The sequence below is a fragment of the Pseudochaenichthys georgianus genome, chromosome 22, assembly GCF_902827115.2.
Source record: "Pseudochaenichthys georgianus chromosome 22, fPseGeo1.2, whole genome shotgun sequence".
Taxonomy (NCBI): Eukaryota; Metazoa; Chordata; class Actinopteri; order Perciformes; family Channichthyidae; genus Pseudochaenichthys; species Pseudochaenichthys georgianus.
The window spans coordinates 1,957,085-1,971,292 of record NC_047524.1 but is presented as its reverse complement, the minus strand read 5'-3'; the positions used below and the strand labels follow the sequence as shown (position 1 = coordinate 1,971,292).

The 14,208-nt window shown below is 41.6% G+C and overlaps 1 protein-coding gene across 1 annotated transcript in view; it reads right to left on the bottom strand.

Moving 5' to 3' along the window:
- The window catches only part of LOC117467970 (afadin), a 41,306-nt gene extending 29,744 nt beyond the window's left edge, over positions 1 to 11,562 (bottom strand). Inside the window, exon 1 of the mRNA XM_034111915.2 lies at positions 11,496 to 11,562. Within this exon, the coding sequence (XP_033967806.1) occupies positions 11,496 to 11,562 (67 nt within the window). The remainder of the gene's footprint in view (positions 1 to 11,495) is intronic.
- Positions 11,563 to 14,208: the final 2,646 nt, after the last annotated feature.

The following is a 14,208-nucleotide window of genomic DNA, read 5'->3' as shown; positions in this document are numbered from 1 at the left end:
ACACTTTGATGTATGCAACACTTGTTCAGTTAAACAATGGGTTTTTTTTTCTGATAAACTTACATATTTTAGTTATTTTATGTTACCAAGATACTTTGAGATACACCCTGATGTACGCAACACTTAACAAAAGGGTATAATATGAAGTACTTGGTAAGGAAGGGGGTTTTCTTTAAGGGTGTAAAACTTTAGAACAGGGTAAAATATTCATTAAATTGTATTGAATTGAGTTTTCTTTTTTGATTTTCAACATACTATTTGTACACAATGACTTTTCCATATTTCTGATAAACTATACTTTTTCCGTAAAATCATGACAAACTATTACTTATTCTTAAATTTCACCTATTGCTGGAGATGAGATGAAAAAGCTACAACGCTTAAAGAACTTTTTTTCTAAAAACTCTCAATTCTATAATTGACTCCCCCATTCAACGCAATGAGCCCCACCCTCCACTCAGCAAATCTTCTAAAACAAAGGACCTCACTAAGACGATCGTTGTAAACTAGCCATGGAGCAGAGAAAAGCCAAGACTCCCCCCGCGAGTTGCAGTCAGGAACAGAGTCCACCAGCGACACCACCATGTGGGAAACCCGAATCTTGCAGTACTACTGCTGCTGATGCTACTCCTCGGGTCAAGAAGTCTCGGTTTAGGGACACAGTGAAATCGGAATTGTTTTATATTCTGGAGATGGTGATGTATCGGTACAGAAAAGAAATCTGCAAAGAATGCCGACGCAGTAACCCCGACCAGAGGCAACACGATTGTCGGAATGACATGCCCGATTTCTTCTTCAGAAACAATTACAAAACGTTAATGAAAAGACTTTGGCTCGCCGACTTCGTTGCAGTGATTGACCAGAGTCTTATTGAAAAAGGCATTTGCGAGGATAAACTGAGGATAGGACGCGCTTCGGAAGCCTTTCTGCACAAGCTTGTAAAATGCAGATGCCTCAAGGAGAGACTTGAAATATCCATACAGAGTTGGATGGAGAAGAAGAAGAAGAAGAAGACTAACAAACAGCAGTCGGATGGAGAAGAAGCCAGGGACTTGTTCAATGCAGTGACTTTTTTCTTTAAGTAAAATAAAAATGGGAAACTACCATGCAAAACGCTCTGTATATATTGATCATAATGTAGTCCTTACCCGTTTAATAAGTGTGATGATGGGGACGATTGAAAACAGAATGAGTAGTGACCCCCGTGTAAGGCAGAATGGCTGAAGTTTGTAAACTAGAAGACATTTTGGATATCGTTCGTTCTGGGCAGTACTATTTCCGGGTCATTGGGAAAATGATTGTAAACGAAACATTTAAAGTGGTCCTGGAATCTTCATTTTCCGAAACATTCTGTAACATTATCTCAGAAATGAAACAAACATCAACAGTGTATCATGTGCTCTCATTGTATGCTCTGTTTGTAGATGTAATGCATATTTGCGTCGAAAACAGCATAGACGTGAATATTTTGACTGAAGTGAAAAAACTCCATCACGATATCTCCAGTAATATGGGGAATTCTAAGCTGGAGACTGTCCTGGGGATGCTACAAATCAGTATAACTATTGATTTTGCGTGTGAAAAAATAAAAAAGTGTTTTTTACATCTAAAAAACTGTTGTCATCATTTTAGCAAGGGGAGCGTGTCTGATACATGTGTATTACAGTCCTTCTTGTTGTGTTTTTCAGTTTTTTTGTGTGTCTGTACACACAAAGCACGCGTCATTATCTACTTTTCAGCTTTTTATACAAAGTGTATCTTCAGTAACTTTACCAGAGAATTTAAGCATAAATCTGTCAAATGTTCAAAACAGCCTTGTTTCCTGAAATACCCTCAAAATGACAAACTGCCATTATTACGAAATCTCCTCAAACAGAGTACTTTCTACAGATGAAGCCTTCCCCTCAACGCAATATGGCCCACCCACTCAGCAAATCATATAAAACTAAGGACGACCGTTAAAAACTAGCCATGGATCTGAGAAAAACCAAGTCTGATGTAGCCTGCCCTTATTATCACCAGGATAATGGATATGGGCTTAATGACTGGATGTTCAAAGTAGGGGAGAGGATTCCCCGAAGAAGAGCTCTCATCTATATCATATCCATGTAAGGTTTTAGGACAAAAGAGGACCATGATAACATGACATATGAAGTATCTTTCTTTAAAAGATGGTATTATAGATACCTTTATAGAAACAGTATATCTCATACCACTCGCCAAGATCGCAAACGACAATTAGCAGAAAAAGAATATAAAAGTAAGAAAACGAAGAAAAGAAAAAGCAACATGAAAAGGAGAAGAAAAATTAAAAGCAAACGCAGAATGCGAATGAAAGAAAAGGGACCATAGGACGGAAAACTAAAAGACAAAAAGAAGGAAGGTGAAAAGAAAAAGAAACAAAGTGAAGAAATTTAAACTAGAGGATGGTGTTGTAGAGCCATTACCGGATCATAATAATCTTATAGAACATCTCCCGCTTATTAAACGGTAAGGACTACATTATGATCAATATATACAGAGCGTTTTGCATAGTAGTTTCCCATTTTTATTTTACTTAAAGAAAAAGTCACTGCATTGAACAAGTCCCTGGCTTCTTCTCCATCCGACTGCTGTTTGTTAGTCTTCTTCTTCTCTTCTTCTCCATCCAACTCTGTATGGATATTTCAAGTCTCTCCTTGAGGCATCTGCATTTTACAAGCTTGTGCAGAAAGGCTTCCGAAGCGCGTCCTATCCTCAGTTTATCCTCGCAAATGCCTTTTTCAATAAGACTCTGGTCAATCACTGCAACGAAGTCGGCGAGCCAAAGTCTTTTCATTAACGCTTTGTAATTGTTTCTAAAGAAGAATTGCATGTCATTCCGACAATCGTGTTGCCTCTGGTCGGGGTTACGCGTCGGCATTCTTTGCAGATTTCTTTTCTGTACCGATACATCACCATCTCCAGAATATAAAACAATTCCGATTTCACTGTGTCCCTAAACCGAGACTTCTTGACCCGAGGAGTAGCATCAGCAGCAGTAGTACTGCAAGATTCGGGTTTCCCACATGGTGGTGTCGCTGGTGGACTCTGTTCCTGACTGCAACTCGCGGGGGGAGTCTTGGCTTTTCTCTGCTCCATGGCTAGTTTACAACGATCGTCTTAGTGAGGTCCTTCGTTTTAGAAGATTTGCTGAGTGGAGGGTGGGGCTCATTGCGTTGAATGGGGGAGTCAATTATAGAATTGAGAGTTTTTAGAAAAAAAGTTCTTTAAGCGTTGTAGCTTTTTCATCTCATCTCCAGCAATAGGTGACATTTAAGAATAAGTAATAGTTTGTCATGATTTTACGGAAAAAGTATAGTTTATCAGAAATATGGAAAAGTCATTGTGTACAAATAGTATGTTGAAAATCAAAAAGAAAACTCAATTCAATACAATTTAATGAATATTTTACCCTGTTCTAAAGTTTTACACCCTTAAAAAAAACCCCTTCCTTACCAAGTACTTCATATTATACCCTTTTGTTAAGTGTTGCGTACATCAGGGTGTATCTCAAAGTATCTTGGTAACATAAAATAACTAAAATGTAAGTTTATCAGGAAAAAAAACCCATTGTTTAACTGAACAAGTGTTGCATACATCAAAGTGTGTCTAAAAGTATCTTAGTAACACAAGAAAGAGAAAAAAAGCCTTGATGTCAACAAAACTGTATTTTTCCCACTGAAATAGCGTTAAAATAAAAAAAAGTGCCTTTAAAGAAAATGTATTCAGACAAAGTATTTTATTTTCAAAAAAAAAAAAAAGTTTAAGGTTTTGCATACATAAAAAGTGTATCTTACAGTTCCTTTGTGAGAGAATTACACACAAATCTGCCAAGTGTCAGGGAAAATTGTTAAAATCACAAACTTACCTTTTAGAGAAACAGTCTTTAAGAAAAAATCTAATCAGACTGTACTTCATTTTCTAGTTTTAAGGTTTTGCATCCCTCAAAGTGTGTCTAAACGTATCTTGGCAAGAGAAAAAAGCCAAAATCTGCCTTTAAAAGAATCCAAATTCCTTATAAAGTACTTTATATTCACCCAGTTTCAGTTTTCAGACACCAAACTGTATCTAAAAGTATCTTGGTAACACAAGAAAAAGAGTAAGTGTAATTTCTTCGGTAATGTTACAGAATGTTTCTGAAAAATGAAGATTCCGGGACCACTTTAAATGTTTCGTTTACAATACTATTACATATAGAGGAGAGCTCTTCTTCGGGAACATCCTCTCCCCTACTTTGTACCATCCAGTCATTAAGCCCATATCCATTATCCTGGTGATAATAAGGGTAGGCTACATCAGACTTGGTTTTTCTCAGATCCATGGCTAGTTTTCAACGGTCGTCTTGATGGGGTCCTTCGTTTTAGATGATTTGCTGAGTGGGGTGGGACTTATTGCGTTGAGTGGGGGGAGTCAGTGTAGAATTGAGAGTTTTTTAGAAAAAAGTTCTTTAAGCGTTGTAGCTTTTTCATCTCATCTCCAGCAATAGGTCATCATTTAAGAACAAGTAATAGTTTTGTCAAGATTCTACAGAAAAAAGTCAAAAAAAAAAAGTATAGTACGTCAGAAATATGTAAAAGTCATATAGTATGTTGAAAATCAAAAAAGAAAACTCAATTCAATACAAATTAATGAATATTTTACCCTGTTCTAAAAGTTTTGCACCCTTAAAGAAAAACCCCTTCCTTACCAACTACTTCATATTATACCCTTTGTTAAGTGTTGTGTACATCAGGGTGTATCTCAAAGTATCTTGGTAACATAAACTAAAATATGTAAGTTTATCAGAAAAGAAAAAACCTTGTTTTATCTGAACAAGTGTTGCATACACCAAAGTGTGTTTAAAAGTATCTTAGTAACACAAGAAAAAGAGAAGAAAGCGTTAATGTTAACAAACACTGGATTGTTCCACTGAAATAATAAATAAATAATTTCAAAAAGTGCTCTTAAAAAGAACAAATGTATTCAGATAAAAGTATTTTGTTAGATTATTAAGTCCACTATGGTTATATTTAACCCCTAACCCATTTGTATTATATGTTTGTTGTCCTAATAAAGCCAGAGTCACCTGAAAAGCCCAACTAGGGAGACAAGTTTAAAACTCTGTAGCTGTAAACTCTCTGTGCAACACATCAGTTTCATGCTCTGTATTGGAACTGTGTTAAATGCATTGTCCGTATCGACAATGATTTGTTCTTTTTAAAAACGGATCTTTGTCTCGCTCAATGCAAGCAGAGTGAATATGTCCTTCAGTCCTATTTTTCAACAATTTAAAAATTCTAATGAATGTTGCACATATGCTTTACTTTGATTTGGAGCACCCAACAGATGGCTGTAAGTTGTCACCGGTGTCTCGCTGATTAAATTCATATCAAGACGTCTCTTGGCCATTTTCTCTCGACTTGAAAAATATTTAAGAGTGACTAAAGACGATGGCTTTTTATTTAGACAGAGGGAGAGGGTGAGGGGCGGGGAAATTGTGTGTGTGTGTGTGTGTGTGTTCCCCTCCTCCACCATATGTTCTCTCCCCCATGTCCTGTCATGTCCTGTTTGCAAAAACAGAGAGGTTTAAATATATGTTTTTAAGATGCCTTACTTTTGATTAATTTCATGTTATTTGCAAGTATTTGTAAGTTACATTCGATACTGTATACAGGATTAACCACACAGGAAGTGGTAAGGAGGCGGGACATATATCCTAGGCATATTAATTGATTGAAAACAACGGCATTTTATTTTTCTCATTTTTTTAATATTTTTTTTTTTTTTTTTGAAAACCGGAAGCGGGGGCGGGACATCCGCCGGAAGCGGGGGCGGGACATTCGGTCGAACGAGGCGGGACTTCCGGTCAAACGAGGTGGGACTTCCGGTTTCAAAATAAAATAAAAAGGCGGGACTTCCGGTCAAATAAGGCGGGACTTCCGGTCGAAAAGGGGCGGGGCGACCTGTCACTTTTTCTGCATACTAATGAGATTGAAGTGGCATTTGTATTACTACTGGCCTGGCTGGAATCATAAATGAAGCCGGCTGCCAAGGGCTTGCTGCGTGATTCAGGGATAACAGAGAGGAGCCGGGGCTGGGTGTGAGATGCATTAGAGACAGAGCGGAGAGGGATTACAGGTGTCTGGCCCCCTGTACATCTCTTCATCCGTCGAGCCCACCCCCTGAGACGGCAACGCTATTGCACCGTATAGAAAAATCCTTAAACACACACGCCATATCTCCACGTTAAACAGTGATAGTATTCTTTTTTTTTCAAAGCGCAGGCACACGTGCCGAAAGGGTAACACTGCCGAACGGTTGGAAGTGCTTCTCATTCTAACAGATGCCAAAATGCTTGTGATTTCCAACCGAAAACCCATACACTTCACTAATGATACAAAACAAGAGAACACGGCATGATAAATGACGACCGAGCACTAATTCACATCAACCTATCCATTCATTAAATGGCTACTCGTGCAGAGACATATATAAAGATGATGTCCTCTTACAACCCTAGTGTTCTATAATATTAATACTGATTCAACTACAATTTGAAATCCTTCTTTTTGGAATGTTTAGATGGATTACAAAAGAAAAAGGAAGGACCGACACGCCTGTAATGTCTGACACGTTAAGGGTGGTGGAGTACCTCTTTAAATCGGCTGTTAACTCGCACACTGCCACATTGCAGAACCTCAGCGCCTGCACTCACTGGACATTTCAACATGGAGGAACACAAATGGCACCGTACAGCTGGCAATAATTCATGCGGACGTGACCTGCGCTCGGTGCTGTGGAACTACGCATACCATAAGAATCATTACACTGCTGCCATATGCTCACAGTTCTTGTTCGGTCGTATGTTTCATCTCATTAGCATTTCACTTAATGTGAGCGAAAAGTTATGGCCGTGTTTACATTAACACCCTTTGATTTAAGGCGCAGTGCGGATGGAAAAAAGCACATTTACATTCCATGTGGCCGTTGCACTGGAATTCTGATAAATGTTGCCGTACATTTGGATAGATAACTGGATGGGGAAAGATATGGCACTCTGATGTCATCTTGGTCAGGGGACGGCAGATTGGGACAAAGGGAACCTCTTTCCCGAAATACATTTCTTTATCTACCTCTCCACCTCTCTTGACCTCAACACTGAGAGATCTTTGTCCTCATTCAAAGGCTTATTCAGATGGAAAATGTCACTTTTCGGGACGAATGGGTGTGGAGAAAGCAGAAAGAGTTGAATGTGAGTTGGTCAAGTGCTATTCACCGATGACCTTCCTAGTGAGTTATAAATACCTTGCACGGTTAAACATAACTGTTGAGCGGTAATGTGTGGATCGAGTTTAGTATGTCATCAAGCTAACATTAGCTAATTAGCTCTCAACACAATGTACATCTAATGCAAACAATCTTTAGTTGTTCAGGTCATATAGCGGGAAGCAATGACCTGATGAAGGGGCTTCAATGGACGAGTGGTGGAACTCAGTTCCTGGAGCCGGAGGACAAAGTAACCTTTCCCTTTTCTACGTATACAGACTTCTCTTTAGCCATTACCGCAATAAGGTGGGTGTGTTTTCCCTTCTTCTTTCCAGCCTCTTCACTCCCGCAGTCACTTAGAAGAAGAAAGGTCAAGGAAGTGTGCAATTTACTGAAGCCACACACAGGAAGCTACATCTGCAGAATTATTAGTGTACGCTCATACATGGATAGAATTGTTGGAAAAAACGCTTTAGAGGCAATGCAGGGGTCTGGGTGATAATACGTTTCTCTTTCTTTGGGCTTTCAAAGGAGAGACTTACTCCAGAGAGGGGGACATACAAATAAGATAGTTATAACTTTTTCTTAGTGCCAAGACTGTGCAAAACATTACTGTACACTCGCAGCCAATGACTATCTACTTTATTTCTCCGTTTGAAACAAAGGGGAAATAGAACCAGTCTGACGTCATGGAAACGATCACATCAGAAATCTCAGCTCGTCCCTCACTGAAGCCATGTGTCAGAGGTCAGCGCCACACGTACTGAATACCGCTCTCATCATACCTCACACGGACACAAAGACAAGCTCGGCTGCTGCTGAGCCATTAAGTATTAATCGAGCGCGCTCCTCCGCAATTTTAAATCCAATTGACTTTTTGTGGCAGGGTGACGGAGAAAGGGAGGGGAGAGATCTGGGTTGTACTGCGGCGGAGATCAGTGGACCTTTGAGACGACAGCATCCCCTGGCGTAATGTCGTGTTCCCCTGGAGTATATGTGTAATGGGGCTGTGTGTTGATACATTGCACTGAAGTGAGGAAGTCACTGTTCACGTCTACAAAAGCGCCAAAGAAGGAGGAATGTGGCGGCAGTGGTTCAGTCTGTAGGGGATTGGACTTTGGACCGAAGCGTCGCCGGTTCGCGTCCCGATCGGACCAAAAAATACAGAGTGTGGACTGGTACTGGAGAGGGGCCAGTTCACCTCTTGAGCCACTGCCGAAGTGCCCTTGAGCAAGGCACCTAACCCTCAACTGCTCACTGGCGCCGGCTAGACTGGCTGCCTCCACTCTGACCTCTCAACTGCATGTATGTGCATGTTGTAATAAGTGTGTACTGTGTGTACTGTATGTACCTGTGTAGAAACGCATGTGTGTGTACGACAGAGTGGAAACTGAATCCCCCCCTCTGGGATTAATAAAAGGTCCATCCAGAGGGCTTCAAAATGGCTTGAAATCATCGTTAAAATGTAATAAATAAAAAGCGATACAGGAGGAACAAAGAACCTCAGGTGAGTCTGTAAAAACAAAAGGTATCCTATGGTAACCATGTTGACACGTAAACATAATCAAGCTGTTGTATAATATATTTATATTATAATCTTGATTTAAAAAAATACATATAATTATAGAGTAAATACAGTCAGTAGCAGGAAAAAGATGAGTGGAAATATTAGGAAGTTGTGCTATGTTTTAGATGCTATTCCCAACCATTCAACGCACTGAAAAACACTAGCATTATGTCAAATAAGATTTTTAAATAGTTTATTTCCATATGCCGTATTTCAGCCTTTAATGACCTCAAATTACTCAACTTAAAGCCATACACATCTGAACAGGTGATAACGACTTCAAAGAAAAATCACAAAAATCTAATTATCTTAGAGACCATCTCTCTACTTACTTGCTAAATAATTCCACAATAAGACATTTAAAAAAGAAAAGCAGATACAGTGTTGAACCACACGCAGGTAGACCCCAGTGAACACCTGACAGTCTCTCAGCAACATGAGTGCGAATAAAACCGGGGGGAAATGAAGATCAATGGGTCTGCCCTGTATGAAATTGTAACAAATCACGAAGCACCCCTTGTCATTGTGCTCGAGCTCAGCGTGACAGAAAGACGAACAACCCCACAGAGCAGAGCACGCGGTGGATCAATGAACGGAGAGGTCAGCGAAACCTAAACGAGGAAACGGAGAGAGGAATAAGTCCTGATGCCGATGACCAGAACAATGATGCATCGCCCGTGCTCCTCAGCCTGGGCCATTAGTTCATGGCCGTGTTTAGAAAGGATTCCCCGAGCACAGGGACGGATTCTCCAATGGCCGTCTTTACCGTCTTATCTACAGGTGCATTATCTGGAGCAAATTATTTATTACCATAAGTCACAGACGCATACTGCCGGATGTGTTGCCCTCCGCTGCTGTGTGTCACATCCCTGATTGAGAGCAGGGTGAGGAGAGCATGAGATCCGATTTGCAGCTTTTGCTCCCTGCCTGTCAGGACATAACTTTCTCGAAGATGTGTTCATGCAGGCAGCAGTGCTTGTGACTCTGGAACATTCCGTCTAAACGGCGGCCCGTTAACACAACTTTGCTCGGACGCCTCACTCGCCCTTGAAGTGAATGACGACGACGCAAAATCAATTGCATTGGAGGAGAACTCTGTCTCTCTCTTTTATGTTTCAAGGAGACAATTCCTGTTGCATCCGCCACTGATTGGCCAAGCAGGGTCCCAGTTGCCAGGCAACCATCCAGCGGTGTATGGGGCCCAGCTGACAGCTGCTAATGAAGCCGGGGCGGCGGGTGGAGGGAGCAGAGTGGGGGCTCTATCGGAACTCCTTTCTCATGCCTCACACGTCCCGGGATGCGTCTACACACAGGTACACACTTCCTCCCTGGGTTTTAAACATCCTCCCACAGGGCCAGAGTCAGCTGCTTGAAAGCAATCATAGGCAGCCCCCACCTCGTACACCACCACCCTCCCCCTCACCCGGTAACTAATATTGACACTGCGAAGGAAGGAGCGGCATGCGTAATCACGATATACGTTCAGAAGGTTTCAGAAAGAAAAAGTGTCTTCGTACACTCTGTGTCAGAGGTTTTCAGAAAATAGAGGACTCTAAGGTGTAAAGACAGATGGCTTCCACGCACACATGGCAACCACAGAGCGGAGTTGTTGATTGCTTTTGCATGAGTCACACTCAGGTCACACATGCATATCCTGCAGCGAGTGTCCCGCGCAATCTGCTTTGATTAACTGCAAATCTAATAGAAATGTAGTACAATTATATCCCTATGATCAATGACAGTACTTCAAATACCAAATATTGGCCAAGTGGGATTTCTGCAGTAATGGGTGTGAGTGAATGTTTGTAGTCTGGTGTCTGTAAGACAAAAGCATTCCCTGGTGTTTCACTGTGCTTTAAGCGACGTTTCATGCATGTAATGTCGCTGTAATGATGCTGTCTTGTACTTTACCGTTGTTTTATTGTCTCTCTTAATGCTCCAGATGATGCCGCGACACATTTCAGTGGATGCCTGATGAAATACACGTTCATGAGATTCTAATGTCTTCACTATGTCCCTCTGCAGAGCACTTCAGCAGCCACTGGAACAGCGTACACTGTGCAAATGGAGCAGGGTCTCTGGGCAATTTCCACTTTTCTGAGAAATATCTGCTCTGGTTAGCTGGCAAGTTTCCACATAATGGGGGGGAAAGGGTTAACCCAAACAAGGCTCCTGGACCGGATGGCATCCCTGGCCGTGTTCTCAGGGTGTGTGCAGAGGTGTTCGCAGACATCTCCAACCGGTCCCTGCTGCAGTCTGTAGTCCCCACATGTTTCAAACACTCCACCATTGTTCCTGTCCCCAAAAAGACAAAAATCACCAGCCTCAACGACTACCGCCCAGTAGCACTCACTTCCATCATAATGAAGTGCTTTGAGCGGTTAGTCATATCCACTGTCTATACCAAAAGAAAAAAACTGTATCGCGCCCCCCCCCGTTTAGAAATCTGTTCCCCAGACACCCAGCTTGTCGCAGCATCATGTCTGACATCTTTCACATGAATCTGTTATGTGGGATAAACAAGAACGCAGGGTCTATCGTGGATAAGAACCCCCCCCCCCCCCCCTCTCAAGGACTCTCTGCTCTGTTCAGCCGACAGCTGATGGATGGCGTCCCCATAAAGGTTTTATGAGGCTAATGTCAGAGGGCCTTGTACTCCCACCTGCAGTGACTCCTATGGTGTGGCGGAATGATGGACCACCTGTCTGGTGCATCATGGGAGTATGCATTGAGGCAATGAATGGTTATCCAAGTCAAATCATATATTTTGAGTGAATGGAAGTATTCCTTCCTATTCTCAAAGCGATTAAAACAATCTATACTTAACAATTACCAGACAGCTATTGAGGTTGTGCAAACTGCTTACACCACCTGCTTGGTCATTTAAGCGGCATAAAATGATTTTTTCAACAGATGGCATAAATGTCCGAGTGGCCCCACTGTCTTCTGAACAATGCGTTATTTCCTCCTGAATGTTGTGTGCTCTCCATTTCAAAGGGAAAGTGTCTTGGGCCTGCTGAGAGGCCAGATTGGCAGCAGACATACATAATTCAAGGGATATCAAGGGCAGGGTACACATTGGGTCCTGAGAGAATGGAAACCAGCTAATCTCACCAGTGCTAGACTGGTTTTTAGGCTGGTGCGGGGGAAGAAGCTGTGGCGTCTTCCTCTGGGAGCTTTGGGGGGTTTTGGCGAAGCACGGTTTCTAGGGCTGAAAGTGATGCCGAGGAGAATCTCTGGAGTATACACGTGGAATAAGAGATGTAGCAACAGTTGAAGCTGTAATTGGTTAGGGTTAAAGACCTGTGGAGCACTGGTTGGATACTACAAACAGAAAAAGAAGTCTGCAGGAGGAGATTACATATGTGAGCAGGAGTGCTTCTTAAGGGACAAGAAGCGCGATCTTTTGATTAAAAACTGTCTTTCTTTGACCTTAGGGACTGGTGAAAATAGTTTCAAATAAAAAGGTAGGACAATTCATTGAAATGAGCCTAGAAAAAGCATCAGAGAAAGGGATAAATGAACAGACGGTAAAACTGACAGAATGATGAATGAATCACAGAGTTAATGAATGAGCTGATAATTGTGACTCATCCAAAACAACAAGGAAGCATTCCTCGAAACCGCTGCCAAGGAACTTCCATCCTCCTCCAATAGACCTAAAAGAACATCCCTCCTCCAGCATCGGCAGCACTGGACACTTTATATCTAGTACTCTCAGCGGAAGTCTAAATTGCAGGCCCTGGCAGGCTGATTTAGTCATCTTGGGTGTGGAAAAGTTTAGAATGAAACAGAAAGGCTAATTAGCCAATGCTAATGAAGCCTTCATGTAATCAGAGATATCACTGCAGAGGGGGGTCAGCAGCGACAGGAAGCACACAAGCACATCAACACTTATTGACGTGTGGCTCGTACCACTCTGTAGCCTTCGGGGTGGAACCCGAGCAATTATTCTATTTAGTTTCCTTTGGGTCCGAGAGTTCTTGAAGGGTCAGTTCACCAAAGTGGTGTCTAGTTAGTTTTTGAAAATGTATAGATAAAAGGATAGATGATAATCAATCAATATAGCATAACCTTTGTATCATGACGGTCTGGTTTTCTAATGAAGAAATGTAAGCATTGATTGGACCAAATGTCCTTTGGGTGACAGGTAACCTGAACGATTGTCCAAGTCTTGAGACACTTGCTCCTGACTGATTGTCACAAGAAATATGTCTCTTATACTGTTTTACAACAATATAATTTGTAACCTCAATCCCACGTGTGTCTGTGTTTCTATTGTGTTTATTCTAATATTCTGGTGTTAAGCTCCACAGTTGGAGGGATACACTTGCTTAAAAGAATCAGTATTGGCTTTGGAAACATAACTACAGGGCAAAGAAAACGCTTATTTGATTTACAATTCCATGACAACAGGGGAAGACTATGCTGATCAGAGGAATGATCAGAACTGCTATGAATTGTTTTCTTCCGGGCCAACAACTGTGATTGTGTCTGCCAAGCTGCCTCTAGAGCTCTCTGTGCTCGCTGCGCCAAGAATCTGACAGATACCCTGGGCTCAGATGACTTCCTAGGACTCCACGCTATCAGTCACTTTCCAGTAAACCCCCACTGTCCCTCGAAAGAATCTCTGAGTTAATACAATGAGGGAAATCAACTTAGAGCCACAATCCTCTTCACTGTCACGTAGAGTTTTGCTCTGATTTTGAACAATTCAATATCATGTGGTCTTCCGATGCTTTGATGACAAATACATGTACTTCTCTCAGTTCTGCCGTATCCTACATTCCGTTTTAGTTTCCTAACACAGGAGACTCTCCTTTTCCATCTTCTCACCTGGGTGATTTAATATAGGTGGGTTTTTTAAAAGGAAGGGCTGGGGGCGGCATTTAAAGAGAAAGTCTTTAGAATTCCTCAGACTAGAAATAAAGATGGAGCCCACCACTGTCCGCAGGCTTTCGTTTGATTTTACGAGGCTGCAGTCAAATATAATATGCCTGCTTTGAGAATAACCAGAAGACAGAATTTCACCAACAAATAAACTTAAAGTAGACATTTTGGGAAATGTGTTTTTTCTCGCCAGGGGTCACATAAGCATATATCAATACCATTCGTATGTATGTGCGTATACAAAGTATAGAGCTACAAGATAGGAACATTCGAAACCAGGATGCTGCTTTTGGAATAATTGTATGTTGTCATTGCCAATGATACATTTGCAAATCTAAATTGGAGGCCTGACGCTGAATCCTCAGCACAACACGGCACTTCAAAGTCATCTCCTCCAGAGGTGGAAGGTCGTTCCCTGAAGAGCATCCAGGAACACAGCAGGAAGAAAGCTAAATGCATTTTAAAGGCCGGAACATTACCCACTT